General features: G+C 37.8%; 1 protein-coding gene across 1 annotated transcript in view; it reads right to left on the bottom strand.

The window, feature by feature from the left end:
• Positions 1 to 11,631, bottom strand: part of LOC136882009 (zinc finger protein 454-like) — a 59,744-nt gene extending 48,113 nt beyond the window's left edge. Inside the window, exons 1-3 of the mRNA XM_067154499.2 lie at positions 11,518 to 11,631; positions 11,359 to 11,436; positions 9,354 to 9,449 (exon numbers count right to left, since the gene is read on the bottom strand). Coding sequence (XP_067010600.2) covers positions 9,354 to 9,449; positions 11,359 to 11,436; positions 11,518 to 11,535 — 192 coding nt within the window. The 5' untranslated portion in view covers positions 11,536 to 11,631. The remainder of the gene's footprint in view (positions 1 to 9,353; positions 9,450 to 11,358; positions 11,437 to 11,517) is intronic.
• Between the last annotated feature and the right edge of the window lie 9,535 nt (positions 11,632 to 21,166).

Here is a 21,166-nt window from a genome sequence, read left to right as displayed (position 1 = left end):
TCCTCCATATAGTCAACTCAGCTGTGTGGGATTAGCCTCTGCATCATCGGGCCACTTTGATTTCAAGGAGCAAAAGATACCGCCTACATACTATTTGATTTTTGGGCCAGTAAAATCAATTGAAATGGTCTTGTTAATTGTAGGTTGTGCCTAGAGAGGCCAGAAAGTGTAAATATGATTGAGCAAGACTCTCTGATCACTAGTGTAAAAGTTAAAGGCTGTAAGGCATTGGGAGCGTAGTATCCTCAGTAGAACTGCAGAGCATTGAGGCTATTTTATTCAAATGTAAAATATATTTATGTGATATTGAATGGTGCCTTTGGAAGGCGATGACTGGTGACCTTTGGAGCAAAGTGCTCTTGAAAATTGTGATTTAAAATTTCCTGTAAAACAAACTGGGAGATTCATCTCTTGCCTATCCAACTAAACGCTACAGTAGTGATGTAGGGACCTTGTAAATTGGGAGCTGGAAGCTCGAATTTTGTAATTAAACATTTCTAGGTTTTTCTGTTTTTATATTTTGTACAAACTACCTCTGTATCTGAAAATTTGTTGTTTGTTAGAATTTAATATCTGAAAAGAAATATAACCTTTATTCAAAGTTTTAAATTAATCCTTGACTATCGTAGATAGACGCATTCAAACCAGCACCTTCTTTCACCTCTCTGTGATCCACGAAAACTCGGCGACAATAATAATAATAATAATAATAATAATAATAATAATAATAATAATAATAAATTAGGGGATCCAACTCACCTTCATACTGAACACTTAAGATGCATACCCAATAAGAAAAAAAGCTGGTGATGGAATTTAGTCCTGCAGGAGTCTGCGTCTTATCAGAATCACCTACCTGGTAATAAATAATAAAATCCCTGACCCAGCTGCGAATTACCAAATTTTATAAACTTAAAGTAGCCTGCATTACACAGACACACAAATAGGAATTTAGAGGATCCAACCCACCTTTGTACTGAATATTCTACATGCCTACATAAAAAGAAAAAGAAATCTAGTGCCGGATTGTAGTCCTGCAGGAGTTTGTATCTTGTCAGAATTACCCCACCAAGAATAAAACCCCAACTTAACTGGGAATTACAAAATCTAGAATATTTAATTCAGCCTGGATTACACCTACGTGCACATTATTCCTGTAATATTCAGTCACTACCAAGCAAAATGCTTATCCCGAACCACAGACATGTTCCACATTTAGTTGTCAGAGACCAAAGGGGTTACTATACTGTAGTTTCTAATAACTAGGCTCACAGAAACACAAGTTTTCATGCAGCATTTAATAATGGATTAGAAAACTCATGAAACCTAACCAGTTCTTCAAAAAAATTGGGGTGAATCTGTGGATAGGTTAGTATAATTACATATGAAAGGTAAAAGATGAACATCGAAGAGACATATGCAAGTGCCGGCCAACAAGGGGTATACCATGGATGGTACACGGGGGGAAGTGTTACGATCTCCGCTACATGCTACGTATATTTTCTACCTTCGCATGCTGTTTTCTCCGACCACGCCGCCGCTGCTTCACTCACTTTATTGCTCTGGTCACCTGCCGCCTGCCTACTCCGACCACCCCGTGTCTCACCCGTTCTTCTCCACACATCGTTTTCTCCACTTGCTGTGTGTGTTGGTGTTATCCTGATTATGAAGTTCTTATTTCTGGAACATGCTGGCTTTCAGCTTCTCTATTCATCTCGACGCTTCCATACCGCTATATATCCCAGCATATTTTGTTGTGATTAGAAAACTGAGAACGCAATATAGGGCTTGCCATTCCCCAACAACACAGAATATACAATAGTAAGCAGATCAAAACAGTGAAAATTATCGATCGATCATAGTTGCTACTGCTTGCTAAAGGCTATCCATATAGGTATTGAAGCTATTGTTTACTTCACATTTGAGATCACACTTGGCTTCTAATGTTTATTCAGTTTTCTTTACAATTCATTCATGGCATAAAAGACATGCCCAAGATTAATGTTATAAAAATTGAAAAATGTGCTTCTAATAACAGATAAATACGGTATGTCCATCTGGCAGAAGAACAAATTTCCAATTTTTTTTCTGAATTCCTTGCATTTCCTGGAATTCCCACTATTTATCGAATTCACTGACATTCCCCGGTTTCCGGTTTTCCATATGGGTGGACACCCTGTTAAACCCGTATTTGTACGGTGAGGCCACAGTCTTCTTTTTTTTTTTGAAGAAGTGTAAAAAGGTTCATGACTGTGTGTTGCCGTGTATGTCTTTACTAGCTGATGTGATAGCCTCCTCTTGTACTATTAGTCAAATGGGGACGCTCAAGCTTGAAGTCTGCTACAGCTTGAATGTTGAAATTGACTATTGAGGGATGTTTGGTGAAGAACCTGTAACAAGAGGAGGGTAGAAAGATTTTAAAGATTAGAAAAAAGGGTTAAATTTGATGAAAAACGCTGTGTATACATTTACTTATCCCCTCGACATATCTGGTGTGAACTAGTTGCCTTTACAGCATCAGAATGAATGACACTTGCACTTCTTGTATTCTATCTGTGTGGTATTTAGGGAACGGGGTGTGGCGGAGGAGAGGAGATGGGTGGAGCATTGAGTTTATGCGCTGTTGGCTGTGGGCTGAACATTTACACCAATAATGGCACAAATTTCTTTGGAGCAGCTAAAGAAATCAAGGCCTCTCTGCAAAACAACCCACAGAAAACCAACTCTTCACCCAACTGCAGGCATGAGACTGACATGGCATATCATCCCTCCTGCAGCACCACACTTTGGTGGAATCTGGGAAGCAGCTGTCAAGAGTCTCATATGTATCACCTCAGAAGAGTGATGGATTCTTATCGCTTTACTAACAAAGAATGGACCACTCTTATAACACATACTCACATCCTTTCACCAAACACTTTTTAGAGGTGTCTTAATTGTGTCAATTGTCGTTTGTGAACTTTCAACAAGTTTCCTCATTTTAATAACACATATTCCTCTAGTAGGATGTTAAAAGGTTTGTTTTTTCACCTATTCAATACATATAAGTTTTGTAAATTAGGAATTTATTGTAGATTCCATTTGAGACATGTTTCGCCCTTCATTGAGGGCATCATCAGTCAAAATATCACCTCAAGGTAAAAAATCAGGTAACTGGTTAGTAGTAGACATGTACAAATTAATACATATTGTTAACAACATACAAAAATTAAGTATGGGAAATAGCTGCACAAAAGTGATGGTTGAACATGTAGGTTTAGATGAAAGGTCAGCACCAATGCCTAAAAATAACATAGTAGAGTTCTGCAGTGGTGCTCTGGAGAAACAGTTGACGTACTCTTATGAAAATAAAAAGTTTAAAAATATTTACAATATAACAATTAAGGGAGAAAAGGTGTAGTGTTTGGCATCATGTTAGTAACCAAAAAATTGATGTCAAAGGTTGGTAACTATACAGTATTTACATTGTTCAATTGAACAGTTGAGATAAAGATTTTTTAAAAAATATTTACATTTAACATTCAGCGTAAATGTTTGTAATAAAAACTAATGTTAATGATTGGTAACTATATAGTAATTACATTATCTAATTAAATAGTTGAGAATTTACAATTATATACATATTTACACAAGAGCAGCTGGTGCGTAAGGATAAAAAAAAAATAAAAAAATTTTTTTAGTACCAAGTGCGTCCTGATGTTTTAGAGGTTGGAAGAAAGAATTAGCATTGACATTTCAGAAATATGTAGAGCAGATTATTTTAGTTAAAAATCACCGGGGGTAGGGGAAATTTTCATAGCCAAATGAGGTTTATAAGCATCAAGCTGAAAGTTTTTCAGTTGTAGCGCCGAGATCGGGACGGAGACTGGTCAGTGTGGCTGGAGATTCATGGGTAATCCGTGCGTTTGAACGGCAACAATGGTGACAGTTAAAGTGGGTAATTGCTAATTAGGAAAAATGTTGTGGGTTGAAACTTCCGCTTATTCTTTTAGTTGACTTCTGTAGCATCGATTGTGATGTGAAGACATCGGTGTGAAATGCCGGTGAGACAAAATGATATTGTTCCGAGGAATAAAGTAAGGCGGACTACGGGATGAAGTTGTTGTTCTTTACTGGTCTGGTGAGATAGAATAGAGTTGCTTGTGTTGTGGACTGCTGTGGAGAGATTAGAATGTATACGGCAACTGCAGAGTCAGAGCGTTAAAGCTGAGGTGAGGTATCTTCTTATTCTGACTGCGAAGAGGAGCCGTAGTGGCCCGCCATATTTGTGCCGATGTGCGCTGGGTTCCGGCGAGTTGTTGAAAGTTGTATTGTATGAAGTGGAAGTTATCTGATGTGTCGCTGGGAGGTAAATTGTTGATGAGTAATGGTGGACTAAGAAGGAGGCTCAGTCGGTAATACGCACATGCGGTTAGCAATGGCGGCGGGTCCACAACACAAGCAACTCTATTCTATCTCACCAGACCAGTAAAGAACAACAACTTCATCCCGTACTCCGCCTTACTTTATTCCTCGGAACAATATCATTTTGTCTCACCGGCATTTCACACCGATGTCTTCACATCACAATCGATGCTACAGAAGTCAACTAAAAGAATAAGCGGAAGTTTCAACCCACAACATTTTTCCTAATTAGCAATTACCCACTTTAACTGTCACCATTGTTGCCGTTCAAACGCACGGATTACCCATGAATCTCCAGCCACACTGACCAGTCTCCGTCCCGATCTCGGCGCTACAACTGAAAAACTTTCAGCTTGATGCTTATAAACCTCATTTGGCTATGAAAATTTCCCCTACCCCCGGTGATTTTTAACTAAAATAATCTGCTCTACATATTTCTGAAATGTCAATGCTAATTCTTTCTTCCAACCTCTAAAACATCAGGACGCACTTGGTACTAAAAAATTTTTTTTATTTTTTTTTTATCCTTACGCACCAGCTGCTCTTGTGTAAATATGTATATAATTGTAAATTCTCAACTATTTAATTAGATAATGTAATTACTATATAGTTACCAATCATTAACATTAGTTTTTATTACAAACATTTACGCTGAATGTTAAATGTAAATATTTTTTAAAAAATCTTTATCTCAACTGTTCAATTGAACAATGTAAATACTGTATAGTTACCAACCTTTGACATCAATTTTTTGGTTACTAACATGATGCCAAACACTACACCTTTTCTCCCTTAATTGTTATATTGTAAATATTTTTAAACTTTTTATTTTCATATGAGTACGTCAACTGTTTCTCCAGAGCACCACTGCAGAACTCTACTATGTTATTTTTAGGCATTGGTGCTGACCTTTCATCTAAACCTACATGTTCAACCATCACTTTTGTGCAGCTATTTCCCATACTTAATTTTTGTATGTTGTTAACAATATGTATTAATTTGTACATGTCTACTACTAACCAGTTACCTGATTTTTTACCTTGAGGTGATATTTTGACTGATGATGCCCTCAATGAAGGGCGAAACATGTCTCAAATGGAATCTACAATAAATTCCTAATTTACAAAACTTATATGTATTGAATAGGTGAAAAAACAAACCTTTTAACATCCTACATTCAGTATCTTCAATACGGATAACAATGATTTTTATCACTTGCAACATATTCCTCTATGTAACACTTTGACTAGAATAATAAGAATCCCGATTTTTATCCCTTAGGCATGAGATCACAGCTGATGATGCCCATGCAATGGGTGAAACATGTCCCCTTAAATTAGTATGACAAGATATAAATCTTGATTTCAAGAACCCAATATGTACTGAATACGTGGATTTCAATAAACTTTTGTAATATTGTTGAAATAATGTACATTTCAATACGGACAAGTCATGAGATTTGTAACATATAATTATCTGAGATTGTTGTAAAGAAACCATGTAGTGAAACAGAAGTCCACTGTTTGTATTGGAGATGAACCCTGTATACAAATTTTAGATTAATGTTGTGTAGGAAACTATGAACTCATATAAAGACTATAAATCCAATCATACATCAAGAAGGCCATCTTCTTGTTGGTGGAAGACTGCACAATACTCCGACACTAGTGGAGTGGAAACATCAGAAATTCCGTTTCATGTCACAAATATAATTTTGATGGCAGAACACCTTCAACTACTTCATCCTGGCACTCAACACTCTGAGAGAAAGGTTTAGGATCTCCTCAGCAAGGGGAACAGAAAGAAGCCACACTCATACACGTCTCAAGTGAATGCAGATAACTCAGACCAATGAATGCGAAATACACAAATGGTGCCTATAACACCAACATACCCATTCCATAAAACTAGCATAGACTATGCTAGCCCAATTCTAGTAAAAAATCATGTGAAATCGAACAAGACCAGACTGCCTAGCTGCCAAGGCTGTCTAAATAAACATGATAACCGATCTCACCACAACATTCCTCTCCACACATTATCGACATAGTTCCCATAGAGATCAATCCCTGAACGTTTACAGCATTAATGGCACAAACTTCTTTGGAGGAGCTACAGAAATCAAGGCCTTTCTGCAAAACAACCATCAGAACACCAATTTTTCACACAACTGCAGACATGGGCCTGACGTGGCATTTCATGCCTTCTGCAGCACCATACTTTGGTGGAATCTGGGGAGCAGCTGTCAAGAATCTGGTTTATCAGCTCAGACTAGTGATGGACTTATCGCTACACCAAGAAAGAATGGACCATTATTATAACACATCCTCTCATCAAAGCTAAATGATGACCCTTTTGACACTTCCTACCAAACTACATAGCATTTCCTTATAGGAGAGCCAATTACTACACTCTCTGATCATGATTATACTTCCTCTCTCATCAGAACCTTGCCCACATGGCTAAATTTTCAGCAGCTAACCCAGAACTCCTGGAAGAGATGGTGAAATGAATATCTCAACAAATGGGCAATGAAATACCCCATAGCAACATAGTCATACTGAAAGAAGATGACACGCATGCTATGAAGTGGACAATGACAGTGATCAAATGTGCATCCTGGTAATGATTAATTCATTCATGTAACGAATGTTCAGGTGAGTAACGGTGAACTTACAAGGCCTATTCACAAACACTATCCCATACGAAGAATGAAACAGAAGGCAAGATAACTCTTGACTGGCTTATTTAATCATTGCATGTTTAAGTAATATTGTTCCGAGATTATCTGTGGAACGCAGAGAGGTGAAAGAAGGTGTCAGCATGAATGGGTCTATCTACGATATGAAAGATGAATTTAAACTTTTACATAAATGTTATATTTCTCTTCAGATCTCTAACTTAAAAAAATTCTTCACTAGGTCAAGGAACAAAATGTCAGGTACAAAATAGCAAACAAGAATAGAAACCCAAGGGTTGGAAATTACAAGTTTTGAGCTTCCAGCTCCAATTTACAAGTTTACGTCACAAATGTTGTGTTTGGTTAGATAACGAGACATATCTCACAAGACACAGTTCAACAGCACCTTTCTCCATAGGTTACACATACGGCCTTCCAAAGGCCCCTCTCAAAATTACACCTATATCAAAAATGAGTTTACATGCTCTTTAAATTCAACCAATGAGGCCGTGCTCCCAATTCCTTATAGCCTACTCAAGGAAACATTACACAAAACGTTACAATTTCTGGCACCTCTATGCACAACCTACAATTTACAACTCCTTTACACAGGGGTATCTAGTACTCATACTATTGGGCCTTCGTGGAAAAGAAGAACAGGTTAAATTACTGGCCCAAACTCAAAATGTATGGTGTAGTAAAATTGCGCTCATTGAAAACCAAGTTTTAAAACCCTGCTTGGGCTTGTGGCCCGATGATGCAGAGGCTAATTCTACACTACTGAGCTGACTCAAAAGAGAAGTTAATGAGTGAATTCCAGGAGACAAAAAGGTACAAAATCGTAGTCACAGCAACATAAATTGAAGGGGAATTCGAGAGGGTAATGCACTCTCTATCCTTGATTTACAGTTTAAGTCTGTATGAAATTTTACAGTAGCAGAAGGAAAGTTTACATTTTCGAAAACAGATGGTTACATAGTTGAACATTAGAAACTTCCCCACAGGTGAGTTTGGGAAGATAGCTAGAGATAGCAAATTGGTAGCCATTACCTGGGCTGATGTTCTGCCTGCCAACGAATTAGGCACCTCGCCTCCTGACTTAACACACACACTCAGAACTTCAGACGAGAATAAGACAAGGTAACTAGACAAAGCTGCGGCTTTTATACCCAAGGGGAGGGTTCGAGAAGTCTCTGGACTAAATCTGACAACAACTTCTCATTTTATTTGATACTCAAAAAGTTACAAGAAGCTTATGAATGGCTGAAAAATAAATACAGAAAATTTATGATTGGCCAGACTCCAAAGCTGGCGGGATGAGAAGGAAGAGTTGCAAAACATTGGAGTATCACAATAAATGAATGACAAATTAGTTGAGAAAACTTATAAACCCTAAACTTCTTTAAATCATTAATTATTCCACCTTGCACCAGAGTACCTGACCTCAGCATTTTTTAAGGACTTCTATGGAGAAAAGTTCAAACTTCTTGATGTACACCAAAACAAAACAAAGAAATCCAGTCAGTTTAGGAAACTTTAAAATAACATATTACTCAGTTATTCAGAAGTGACATATTCTGATCCATGCCCCCAATTTATGCATTAGGGGTTTCAAGTTTTGTTCGATAGATAGTGCTCCTTAAGGCGCTTCTTTTAAATGTGCGGGGTTGACGTGCACCTTCCGGGACAAATATTATAAGTCACAATGGACTAGTACCATCACAGACCATATTAGGGGGAAAAAGAATATTTTCACTTGCCAAGAGATGGCTACAATGTGTGTAGTATTCAAGCAAACACTCACAGTAAACAAGCATATCACCTGCAACTTGTATCAACAAATTACTGTATTATTTAGAAAACAATAATTAATATAATCAATAAGATAACAAAGGTGTTTCATTTGGAAACAACTAATAAAATATCCTGTAACAGTAAGAAAACAATGTATCTTTTAGCTACTTTGTGTTCAAAACTAATTTACGAATTCAGAAGTATTATCAGGAATGATACCAGCTTCCAAATGACATAGAGTAGAGGTCTTTGGAATAATCCTAACTTCTGCACAATTCATAATGCAAGATCATGGAACAACTTGAAGGAAAAGTGAAAACTAGGTAAGTAAACAGTCAATCTCATAAAAAGGTATATTTTCTGCAGGACTATCAATCATGTCCACTACAAAGATAGATCAAACCCTGGTATCTGTTGAGCCATTTTCTACCCATCTGCATAACCTGACGATGGCTTATCAAATTATGTACATTACCTCAAGAGAGTCTTCCTGCGATGACTCTGGCTCTGTTAACTCTGATTTAACTTCTTCTTTCAGAGCTATCACTTCTGATACATGTTCGAAATTCTCCTGTGGAAAATAAAATATATTAGGTATGCTCATAACACACATCTACAAATACAGTCACTAACAAATAAGCATGTTAATTCATTAATTTCCAGTATTATAGTTACTTTCAGAATTTCACTAATGTTTAAGGAAGATTTCTACCAGCAGAGGATTGCTACAACCAAAGGCTGTACTGAGAATGGTGTTACTATTCTTGCTCACTCCTTATGTCAGAGAAAGGATTAGACTGAGAACAAAATATAAAATGCCAAACATTTTCTAGCCATATCAGAAGATATAATACCAGGGATGGAATTGGGGCCATCTCACACAGAATTTGGAAGGAAGCAGCCATAGGCATAAACACTGAATTTTATGAACTGTTTTCATATGTACAATCATATCAATCAAATCATAAAAGTTGTCTGAACCAATTAGAAGCATTACAACTTTTCTAAATGATTATTTAATCTCAGCACAGAGTTTGTTTATAGACAGATTAAAATAACTTGAAATAATAGAATCACATACTCTACTATGGTTTTGCTGAGATCACAGGGGATACATAAAACATTAAGACAGATCTGTTTCAAATAGCATATTTCAATGACTCCAAGTGTAAAATAAAAAAATTAAACGTCAAAGAAGCAGACTTATCACAGTCATATAACAGTGAAAGATGTGATGTAGCAAAGCAACTAAAAATGAAATATTTGACTACTACAAGCATGCTATGTACTGTTCTGTGAGGAACTCTGGGGATGAGGACACTGTCAGTGGAGAATCAGCAGTGTTGGAGTGTACATCTGCAGTTTCAGAAGATTTTTTTGATCTACTATGAGACATTTAAATTTCACACTTGGATTCATTAAACCTTTTCAGCATTAAAGGGGGGAAGGGAGTGTGATTAAAAGCTTATGTTCTAACATAACTTCATAATAAAAGTGAATTAAATTAACATATTCTAGAATACACCTACTTAACACATTCAATATAGAGGAGAACAGTAGCTGAACTAAGGAATGGATGAAAAGGATGCACAAAATGGACAGTAAAATAATGACAAAGAGGAAAGAAGAAATTCTGTTTAATGTGCCTTACGTCCCTTAAGTGTCAGAGCCCACTAAGAAGGAGCATGTAAAAAAATTATTCTCAAAAATCATGCATTCTAGAGCCCTTAGACTTGGTTCTCTATATAACATAGAATGTGACCTGTATTTGAGGAATAAAATGAGCTAATCACTATTCTGTCTGTCTAAAAGAATTCAACATCTGAGCAAAATACTTATTTTGAGAGAACGTACATTCAGATTTTGAGCTATTTTATCCCTCGTATCCCATATGCAAATCTGCTCTTTCGTAAAAAACACATAATATAATCCAGCACATTGTGGATGTCAGGGTAACCCCGGATAATCACACCTGTATTGACATTATGTTTAGCAGACTGGTGTAACCAGGCTCATAAACACTAACGAAAGATTTGTGATTTAACTTCTTCAACACTAATTATGGTAGGAGTGAGAATTTTTAACATGTGGTGCAAATGATGATGCAGTAGGGTTGGAGGATATTAGTTTTTTTTTTTAGTATGATGGGCCATCCATCCTCTATTACAATCAGAGGGGAAAAATAGAAAAGGTGCAACCCCTAAACCAAAGTAATTTCGATACTGACACTAAAAAGTACAGACTAATCCAACCCCAACCTTAAGTTCCTAAGAGTTAGTAGCTTTGTGTAGCGCGTTGTGGTGTATTCCCAGACAAATAAACAAAACAGAGTCGTACTATGCATAGATGCTCATTCAGCAATTGGTGACTGCTGGTGTTAATACTGAGGAAGCACACAGAAAAGTATGCCCCTGCCAAACTTTTTCAGCTATTAAGGGTTAATTTCTGATCTGTATAAAGTTATCTGGAATGAGACTTACAAGTGATGCAGTTGTTGTTCCTTCAAGCCAGGCTGGTTCCTCTTTGATCTTTACTTCCAGGTCCATTTCGCGCTGCAACTGAAATAGTTAGAAGTTACTGGGATTGTTGATTACTTCCAATGACCTTACACTGAAACATAAGCCAGAAAAATATATTACCTTATTGATGTCATTCATACTTATGGTGTTTGTCAACAGACTAAGCAACCACCTGGTAATTTTACATGACCATCAATATTATGATCATACCGAAAAACTCGAAATTTTACATGACTGTTGATATTGTGTTCATATCAATAGACCTCAAGTTTTCCATGACAGATAACTTTGATCACAGCTAAGGACCCCCAGTCTAACATGACTTCTAAAACAGTGATCACTACCATGGGAAATATAAGTTAACATATCTGTCGATATCAATATCATAGTCAAAGGACCCCTAGTATTACATGACATCTTATATCGTATTAATAGCTATATAACATACAGTTTTATATGGAATTGAAACCGACACAAGTTGACCTTTCTTGTTAAAAATCCAATGTACACTGCTTGTGATCGAAATGTACAAAACTTCTTGAAAATTCAGTGACTATACGGTTTGCGTAACACTCTGATCACCCGGGTCCATATATTGGAATCTTCCTACCATTTTTATCCTTTGCAATCAGCTTCAAAACTAACTGAACAAGTTCACAGATATGTTCTATCAAAATTTTCCTTCCCAGGACCAGAATCTCTCAAACCTATCTCCTCTCATCAAGATGATTCACTATCACTTTATTTGAGACATGTTCTATCAATCTGATCTTCAAGAACTGCTGATAACACGGTCTTTAAAAGGCTTCAACACTGTTTTTCTCAGCACCAGTTATTATCTGTGTTTCACTTCCATACGGTGTCATACTCCTTACTCAGTGCAAACATAATTTTTAAATTTTTCAATCTGTTGAACCTAAAGAACGTGATGGAGAACAGATGGGAATTAGGCTGGATTCAGTGATGATATTCATCGATATTGAGAAGACATATGTCAGTGTACAATGGCAAGTGGTCTCGGATGAATTGATAAAAAAAAGAAGGCAGGGAGAGGTGAAGAACCAATTATAAAAGCCATGAATGAAAAGTGAGTACGTAGTATGAATACTACGATAGGACAAACAAACTGGTTCAAAGTAGAAACAGGACTTCAGAAAGGATGTGTTTTATCCTCTCCAATCTTCATTACAGTCATGGATGAAATCCACAAAACTATACAACACAAAATGGGAACCAAGGAGGCAAAGGCCTCACAATTGGCAGATGAGACAGTAATATGTGGAGAAGATGAAATAGAACAAGAACAAGATACTGTATGGAATCAGGAGATGGAAGAATATGGAATGAAAATAAGTGTGGAAAAGAGTGTGATAGTAGTGGTGATGAGAAGTAATAGAGAAGGAAGTGGGAATATTGAAGTAAATGGAAGACCATTAGATGTTGTGGCAAGCTTCAAGTATTCGGGCAGAATAATTGCAGAAGATGGGAAAATAAATTAAGACATTGGAAAGAGAATTGACCAAGCCAATGACTTTTAGCAATGTGTGAGTTGTATAGTCTGTAACTAGGACATCCAACGGAATGCAAGAAAATTTTGCAACCCAATGTGTTACACACCAATTTTTTTTTTTTTTTTTTTTTTTTTGCTAGGGGCTTTACGTTGCACCGACACAGATAGGTCTTATGGTGACGATGGGATAGGAAAGGCCTAGGAGTTGGAAGGAAGCGGCCGTGGCCTTAATTAAGGTACAGCCCCAACATTTGCCTGGTGTGAAAATGGGAAACCACGGAAAACCATCTTCAGGGCTGCCGATAGTGGGATTCGAACCTACTATCTCCCGGATGCAAGCTCACAGCCGCGTGCCTCTACGCGCATGGCCAACTCGCCCGGTACACACCAATTTTGACATATGCATCAGGCACATGGACAACAACAAAACATGAATGCAGAATGCAAGAGGCCAAGATGAAATTGCTTAGAAAAAAAATAGGGAGGGCATAAAGGGATAAAGTCAGAAACATAGAAATGAGGGAGTGAATTGGATTCCCTGAACTGAAAGGCAAAACAGAGACCCGTAAGCTGAAATGGTATGGACACATAATGAGAATGGAAGAGAATAGAGTACCACAGTAAGTATTTACAAAGAAAGTCATAGGAGAAAGACATCACGGAATGGACAGAAAGGGGTGAATGGATACGGTTAGGAGAGTACAGAGAAGAGTGGAGTAAAAGTAGAAAAAATATTCGAGGAAGGAAAGGAGTGGTGGGGAGAGAAAAACTGAGGAGGTTCTTGATTCACACTTCAACCCAGAAGACAGGAAATGGAAAATGAAAAGAATTCTGTTGAAATGAAGACAAAAATTTATACAATACTGCTATCAGCTCATTTCATCGTACAATGCCACCAACATTTACTTAAGTGTCCTTTCTTTATTTTTCTGTGCATGCCATGTCTAATGACACAACCGAGTGGTGTTTACCAGAGTGCCCCTTCTAGGGAGTTCCATGTCAAACAATTGGATTAAATGTTAAGCAGTTTTTATTGTTCCCCAGGTGGTACAAAAATTGTCTATGTTGAATACCTCGAGTGGTGCCTCAGTGAATTCATTTCACCCAACAGCAGTGTTTGTTAGTCACTTGGTGATATTTTACTGGAAATGTAAACATACTGCACTAACAATGAATACTAAAATTTCTCCTACAAGCTTTGTTCCTCTGGCTAACTGAATCGATTCTTATGCATTGCCAGGGAACAGGTTTCTACGTAAACACATATCTATTCAGGAAACTATGATCAATACTGATGTGTGCTGTGTTTACTTGTTCGGGCCATCACAGGTTAATCTAATAATCTGTTATTGGCTTTACTTTTAAGCAACTACCTTTTACAGTTACCACAGCCAAAATTTATTCCTGAAGATTGTTCCTCCATTCCTGCTAGCAGCTTAATGTTGCACTAACAACTCCAAGGGAAAGGGATAAGATTAGGTATGCAGCAGCATTAATTAAGGTTAATTAACGATAAAATGGGGAAACCACAGAAACGTTTTTTAGGACTGCAGATCCTAGGATTCATACCCATGCAAACTCACCGCTACTCAACCCTGAAAATCTGTTACACACCAATAAATCAGAGAGGCAGCCAACTGTTACCTAAATCATCACGAATAAATACCGGATATAGCTGCTGTGGGGTAATGATGATTGTGATACAGAAGAATCTCCATAACAACACTGATAAAACCAGATACAGATATCCTAAATGGAAACCCCTCAAGATTATGAACCCTACTACCATATGTCACAGCATACAGAACAAAGAACAACTCAACATTCACAGTGTCAATATAAAACTGCACACAGAGATAAATAACACAGCAAAACAATAATTAAAATTTCACACTACATATTGAATTTCTTTCTGAAACTACCATCCGCATTTCTTCATCTGCGTTGCTCTTCAGAAAAAAATCCTCATTCCACTAAATTTAGATATACGACATATTGCTACTACAGGGTGCGGAATCAGAAAGAAGTGGTTGGTGGGGGGAGAAGGAACATAGGGCTTAACTACTAAATTTTTTCAGGCAGTACCTGGTGCGGGGTTAAAGTCCCCCTGTTTTTTAATTACCTTCTCCACCCAGAAAAATGTAAATTTGAGATCTTTTTGTTCGAATTTTTGTGTTATAACGGGAATGATAAACAATAGAACGTTATTCCAATCAGTTGAGAAGTTTATGAGTGACTCGCTATCTTAAGAAAGGCCAGATGAGGTGCGAGGTTCCAAGGTTTATTGCTTTTTTCATGGAACTTTCCTCTACCAGGGCTATGTGTTGACTGAACAAATTTGTCAGTTTGTACCCTGCTCAAGTGAATATTGTCCTATTGATACCTATAGGAAACACACCCACTCCAAGAAGTACAGGAGTGGTGTAAACTCGAGCTACTTATAGCAATGACAAGGGAGGATGGACTTGCCAGCGTGAAACATCAACAACAGGCTGCAGGTGGGGAGTTGTCACTGCTGCGTTGTTTTATTGCTCAAGGTCTGGCAGTCATTTGAATTATTTCTGATGTTTTTATGAAAATATGCCCAGTAAAAATCATTAATTTCAGTAATAAATAATCGGTTCTACATTTTCCTGTTTATTTTATAATGAAAGGAACCCCCCGGGCAATTTTAGTGGGGGGGGGGAACCTCTGAGATAAAATCATCGGTGGGGGAGACATTCTTCCCTTCCCCCATCCCCACCACCGCGATTTCGCACCCTGCCTACTACACACAACTTGCAGGCACTTGCAACGCAAAGGCTGGGAGTTTTCAAAAAAGCAAGCTAGTTATATGCGTATTCATTTTTCATGCTTAATTAAAAATAAAATTTAAGAAAATTAATAACATTAAATATTAAAACTATGTAGAATGCTGAAACTGAGAAAGATTAGTATTGACTTCTAATATTCTCAATTGAGATCTATACATTTAGCAAAATTGAATTATTGAAGTTGAACATTACCGACAGTATGTTAGAGGTTGCGGACACAGTGTAAAATGATAGAAATCACAATTCCTCAATGAAGAAAATCCGTAACTCAACGGAATTAGCTATAGAATAGGCTAATACGCGCCTTATAAAACAACATACTAGCCACTTCGAAACTAAACCAGGTATTTGAATGTTGTTTAATCACTGAAGAGAAACTCTTGAAGAACAAATTTGATTTGTAACAGTCAGTAAAACTGGCTGAATTTAAGAAAGGATGTATTACTAGTGAAAACTACAGAGTATGCGACACTTCTTCTTCTCTTGAAATGTGAATGGGCTTGTAATACCACCCAGTTCCAATAATTGTAATAAATCTCACGGAAACACTCATATATACCAAAATACACAACTGAGGGGAGAATTGTAGTTTAACATATCCGTAATGTCTACAACTGTAGTATGGGACACTTACTGAAAAGAGCACTGGCAGCACTGGGTGCAATGTTACGCAATGTCTGGCTCGAAGAAGATGTGTAAGAGAGGAGTCTCTCCGGGTGAAAAAAAAAAAAAAAAAAAAAAACTCGAAAGCAAGTCCATAGGTCTAAACATACCGTGGTCAGCCATAGAAGGGAGGATCAACTGACTGAACTTTACGATCCAATTCTTCGTACACTGACGGAAATAAAATCTTACGGTTTTTATACATATATACATGCATTATCATTATAGTCCGCTATGCATTTCAGCGTTCAATCTACAAGCCTCTGTGAGTTTACCAAAACGGCACGTCGCGACAATCCTCTATTTGCAACTAGTGCCGTGGCCTCATTTAGTTCTATACCTCTTATCTTTAAATTGTTAGAAACTGAGTCACTCCATTGTCATCTTGGTCTCCTTCTACTCCACTTACCCTCCATAATATAGACTATTATTCCCCTAGGTAACCTATCCTCCTCCATTCGTCGCATATGCCCCCACCACCGAAGATGGTTTACGCGTACAGCTTCATTCATCGAGTACATTCCTAACTTAGCCTTTATCTGCTTGTTTCGAGTACTCTCCTGTCATTGTTCCCACCTCGTGAAGAAAAGATGGTCTGGAGACACACCGATGTAAAGGCAGCTTCGTCTGGGAGCTGACTTCCTTCTTACAGAACACTCTTTATCGCAACTGCCAGCTCACTGCATTAGCTTTAATACACCAAATACAGTGGAGACGATACGCGACACTCTGCGAGATATAGAGGGACAGCGATTTGAGCTCCCTCTAGCGGGGTGACCTGAGAGTTACTGATTCTGTCATAAGAGCACGTGTATTTGTTTGTGAAGTTGCATTAAGTTGACATAAGTAAACAGGAGCGTGTGTCATTTCTTTATATCTCCTCTCAGTATGAGTGGAAAGATATCTGCAGTGTTTCGCGGTCATTCTTCCGTTTCCCTCGTGACAAGAAAATATAAGTAGATATTGTATTTGCATATATATTCTTCCAGTTACAAACAGATTTTTATAGTACTTCCTAAATTTGTGACCTGCGCGACCCACATTTGAATTGGATAAAAAAATATAATAAGCTTATTTTATTGTATAGTGTAGCAGTTAACCTTCAACACCGATGTGTTGCTGTAGGTGTGATCTGTGGGTTTGATTTAATTCGAGAAAATACATATGCATATGTGTGTGGCTAGTTGTGTTCCAAGTTACCCCATATGGAATGCCGTAATGCGTTGTCAAGCACTGAAGAAAATATAGGCCTAGGTGATTTAAGAAATGTACATATTTGGTTGAAACAATATGATGATGCAAATTTGCTTTACCCTAATGAAATGGGATTGTGCCAAGTATTGCTTATAAGGAAAATTTCAATATTTTTGAGGCTAAATTTATAGATTTTCTTTGTGTTAATAGGCTTCAAGTTAAAAGGAAAATTGTCCAGCTCTTAAATGTAAATTCATTGAATCATGTGTAAGGAATGTGCCGATATTTTTGTTGACAGCGTTTTAATGTGATCATTCTATGCTTTCAAACGAGAAAAAAGACAAATCTAGCCGTGAACGTTCAGGCAGGAATGCTAAAGCTAAAAAAGTAATGCATAAATGAAAGATCAAGCCCTTTCATAGCAGTCCATTTCACATCTTGATTATATGTCTAATTTCAGTCTTTAATTAAATAATAACCTATCAAATAATTCTTCATTCATTTACCCAGAATTGCTTTAGCAACTATGAAGTTAATATCTTAGTAACACTTTCTTTCAGGACATAATTTATTTGTCCATTTCGTATATACATTTCCATTGATTTTTGAATTTAGCACGAATTTTCAAGTCACGCCTCTAGGAGCGCCACTTGCGAATTGCTTCCCATTTAAACAAGGCTAAATACGGAAGTGTTCCGTATTGCCTCTGCTGTATTTGACTACATCTTGAATCAATCTCACTTACTATATTACCATCCTGGGGGAATAATAATAACAATAAGTTAATTTATTAGTTTGACCACCTACTCAATACAATAAGTCTTGTCTTTGTTGATATACATTGACATGTAATCCTGGGAGAACACATAACAAAAATACTGAAACTTATCTACCTTTTCTAGCTTTGTATCACCAATCTGACATTCAATTCTGTTGACTTTCTCGCCTACTGACATAAATTTAATCTTGGATAAGCTAATTGTTATTCCATACTCATTGCACCTATTTCCAAGTTTCAAGACATTAGACTGGAGGTTTCGGCACAATCTGCCATTAAGACGAAGTCGTCAGCGGAAGCCAGACTGCTTACTACATTTCCACCAAACTGAATCACTCCCTGCCAAATTACACCTTTCATCAGAAGATCCACGTAAACGACGAAGAGCAAAGGTGAAAGATTACAGCCTTGTCTAATCCCTGTAAGTATCCGGAACTAAGAACTCATTCTACCATCAATTCTCAATGCAGCCCAATTGTCATCATGAATGCCTTTGATTGATTTTAATAATCTACCCCAGTATGGTGAACATCATTTCCCTCGGTACCCTCTCATATGCTTTCTCTAGATCTACGAAACATAAACACAACTATCTATTCATATCGTAACATTTTACATTTACCTGGTGCGTACTGAACATCGGATCTTGACAGCCCCTCCGTGCTCTGTAACCACACTGTTTTTCATCCGACTTCCTCTCAACCACTGATCGCACCCTCCCTTCCAAGATGCCAGTGAATACTTTGCTAGCTATGCTAATGAATGAGATACCTCGATAGTTGTTGCAATCCTTCCTGTTCCCTTGCTTATAGATAGATGCAATTACTACTTTTGTTCAATCTGAAGGTACCTTACCAACACGTCATTCTAATCTTACTATCCTCTATGAAGCCATTTCATCCCTGCCTTCCCACTATACTTCACCACTTCGGGTCTAATTTCATCTGTTCCCGCTGCTTTATTTCAATGGACTTTATTTACCATCCTTTCAACTTCCTCAAGCGTAATTTCACCAACATCACTTTCTGCCTGCCCATTAGCTTGGTTGTGCGCGACACCACCGGGAAGATTTCCTTTTACGGTGCGAAGATCTTCAAAATATATCCTCCACCTCTCCAGTGATACCCTGGGATCTATTATGAGTTCACCTGAATTACCCTAAACACTGCTCATTTCCTTTTTTCTTTATTCCTAAGATTCATTTTTACTGTCCATAAAGGTTTCGCTGGTGATTGACATAGCCTTTCCAGGTTATTACCAAAATCTTCCCATGACTTCTTTTTGGATTTAACAACTATTTGTTTCACTGTTTCATTCATCTACGTAAAATTCCCTGTCCGCATCGGCCCTTGTTTAGAGCCACTTCTGATAAGCCTCAATTTTACGTTTACAAGCTGCTGCCACTTCATCATTCCACCAAGATGTTCGCTTTTCCCCACCTTTACACATACCGTAGCCGTTCCTAGGCATTCCCTTGCTGTTTCTACTACAGCATCCCTGTATGCCACCTATTCTCTTTCTATATCCTGAACCTGCTTTCTGTCCACTTTTCAAAACTTCACACTAATCATATCCATGTACTTCTGTCTAATTTCCTCGTCCTGGAGATTTTCTACTCTTATTCGTTTGAGACAGATTTCACTTCCCTTATCCTAGTCCTAGAGATACTTAGTTCACTACAGATCAGATAGTGGTCTGGATCACCGAAAAATCCTAACAGACTTCCTGAATATAAAGTCGGTTAAACTATAGTCTATTTCATGGATCTGGTTCCCCTAGCCCCCCATGTGAATAGCCTTAAGCTTGAAGAATGTACTCGTAACTGCGAAACACAAACTAGCACAGAAGTCCAACAAACGCTTCCATTAGCGTACATGTATTCCCCACATTTACCAATCACCCTTTCGAATACTTCAGTTCTATTTCCAACTCTTGCAATAATATCGACCATTAGCATCCTCCTCATCCTTGCTGTTGACCCTGACTACGGGGTCACTGGATGTTTCATAAAACTTGTCGACTTCATCCTCATCTGCACCCTCACATGGTGAATATATTGAGACAATTCTAGTCGTAATTCCTCCAACTGCCATATATACCCACAGCGTTCGCTCATTTACATGCCTAAAAGAAACTATGCTGCGTACAGTAGTTCTCCACATAAACAGTCCTTCCACATACTCTGCCCTTCCCTTTTTAACACCCATCAAGTACCTTTTATCATCTCCTGTCTCTTCCCCGTTATCTCTTTTTACCCGAACATCACTTAAGGTACCCCCAGTACATCCGGATCCGTCCCGTTTTCTGAATCAGCCAGTTTTACTTCCTTCTTCCAGTATCCCCATTAATACTGATAGTTCTCCATCGAATTTCATTTCGTTCTACAAGTTGTTTCAAAGGAGTCCTTCGCCTGTCAAATGAGACTGGGACTCCATTACTCCCATCGGTCCGAGGTTTGCTTAAAACGTTCTGAACTCGGTAAATTCAAGAAGCAGGATGCTATCCTACTTGCACATAGGCACAGTGAGGACCTCTTCTTTAACGGGTTATGGAAAACCGGTGGAATTTTAGTCCTAGCCTCCTGAGTACAGAAGGGCCGTTGCACAGGTTATGTCCAAGAACCCAATCCCGTTCCATAGCAATTGGTATCCCGACCCTCAGCACCACTTACTTGGCCACTCAGCCGTTGCCCATGGTTCACGAACTAGAACGTGACTACAGTAACCCACACCATTAACTATCAATTATTATTATTATTATTATTATTATTATTATTATTATTATTATTATTATTATTCCGGGAATATCGTG

Source organism: Anabrus simplex, chromosome 10, assembly GCF_040414725.1.
Source record: "Anabrus simplex isolate iqAnaSimp1 chromosome 10, ASM4041472v1, whole genome shotgun sequence".
Taxonomy (NCBI): domain Eukaryota; kingdom Metazoa; phylum Arthropoda; class Insecta; order Orthoptera; family Tettigoniidae; genus Anabrus; species Anabrus simplex.
This window is presented reverse-complemented; position numbering and strand designations above follow the sequence as displayed.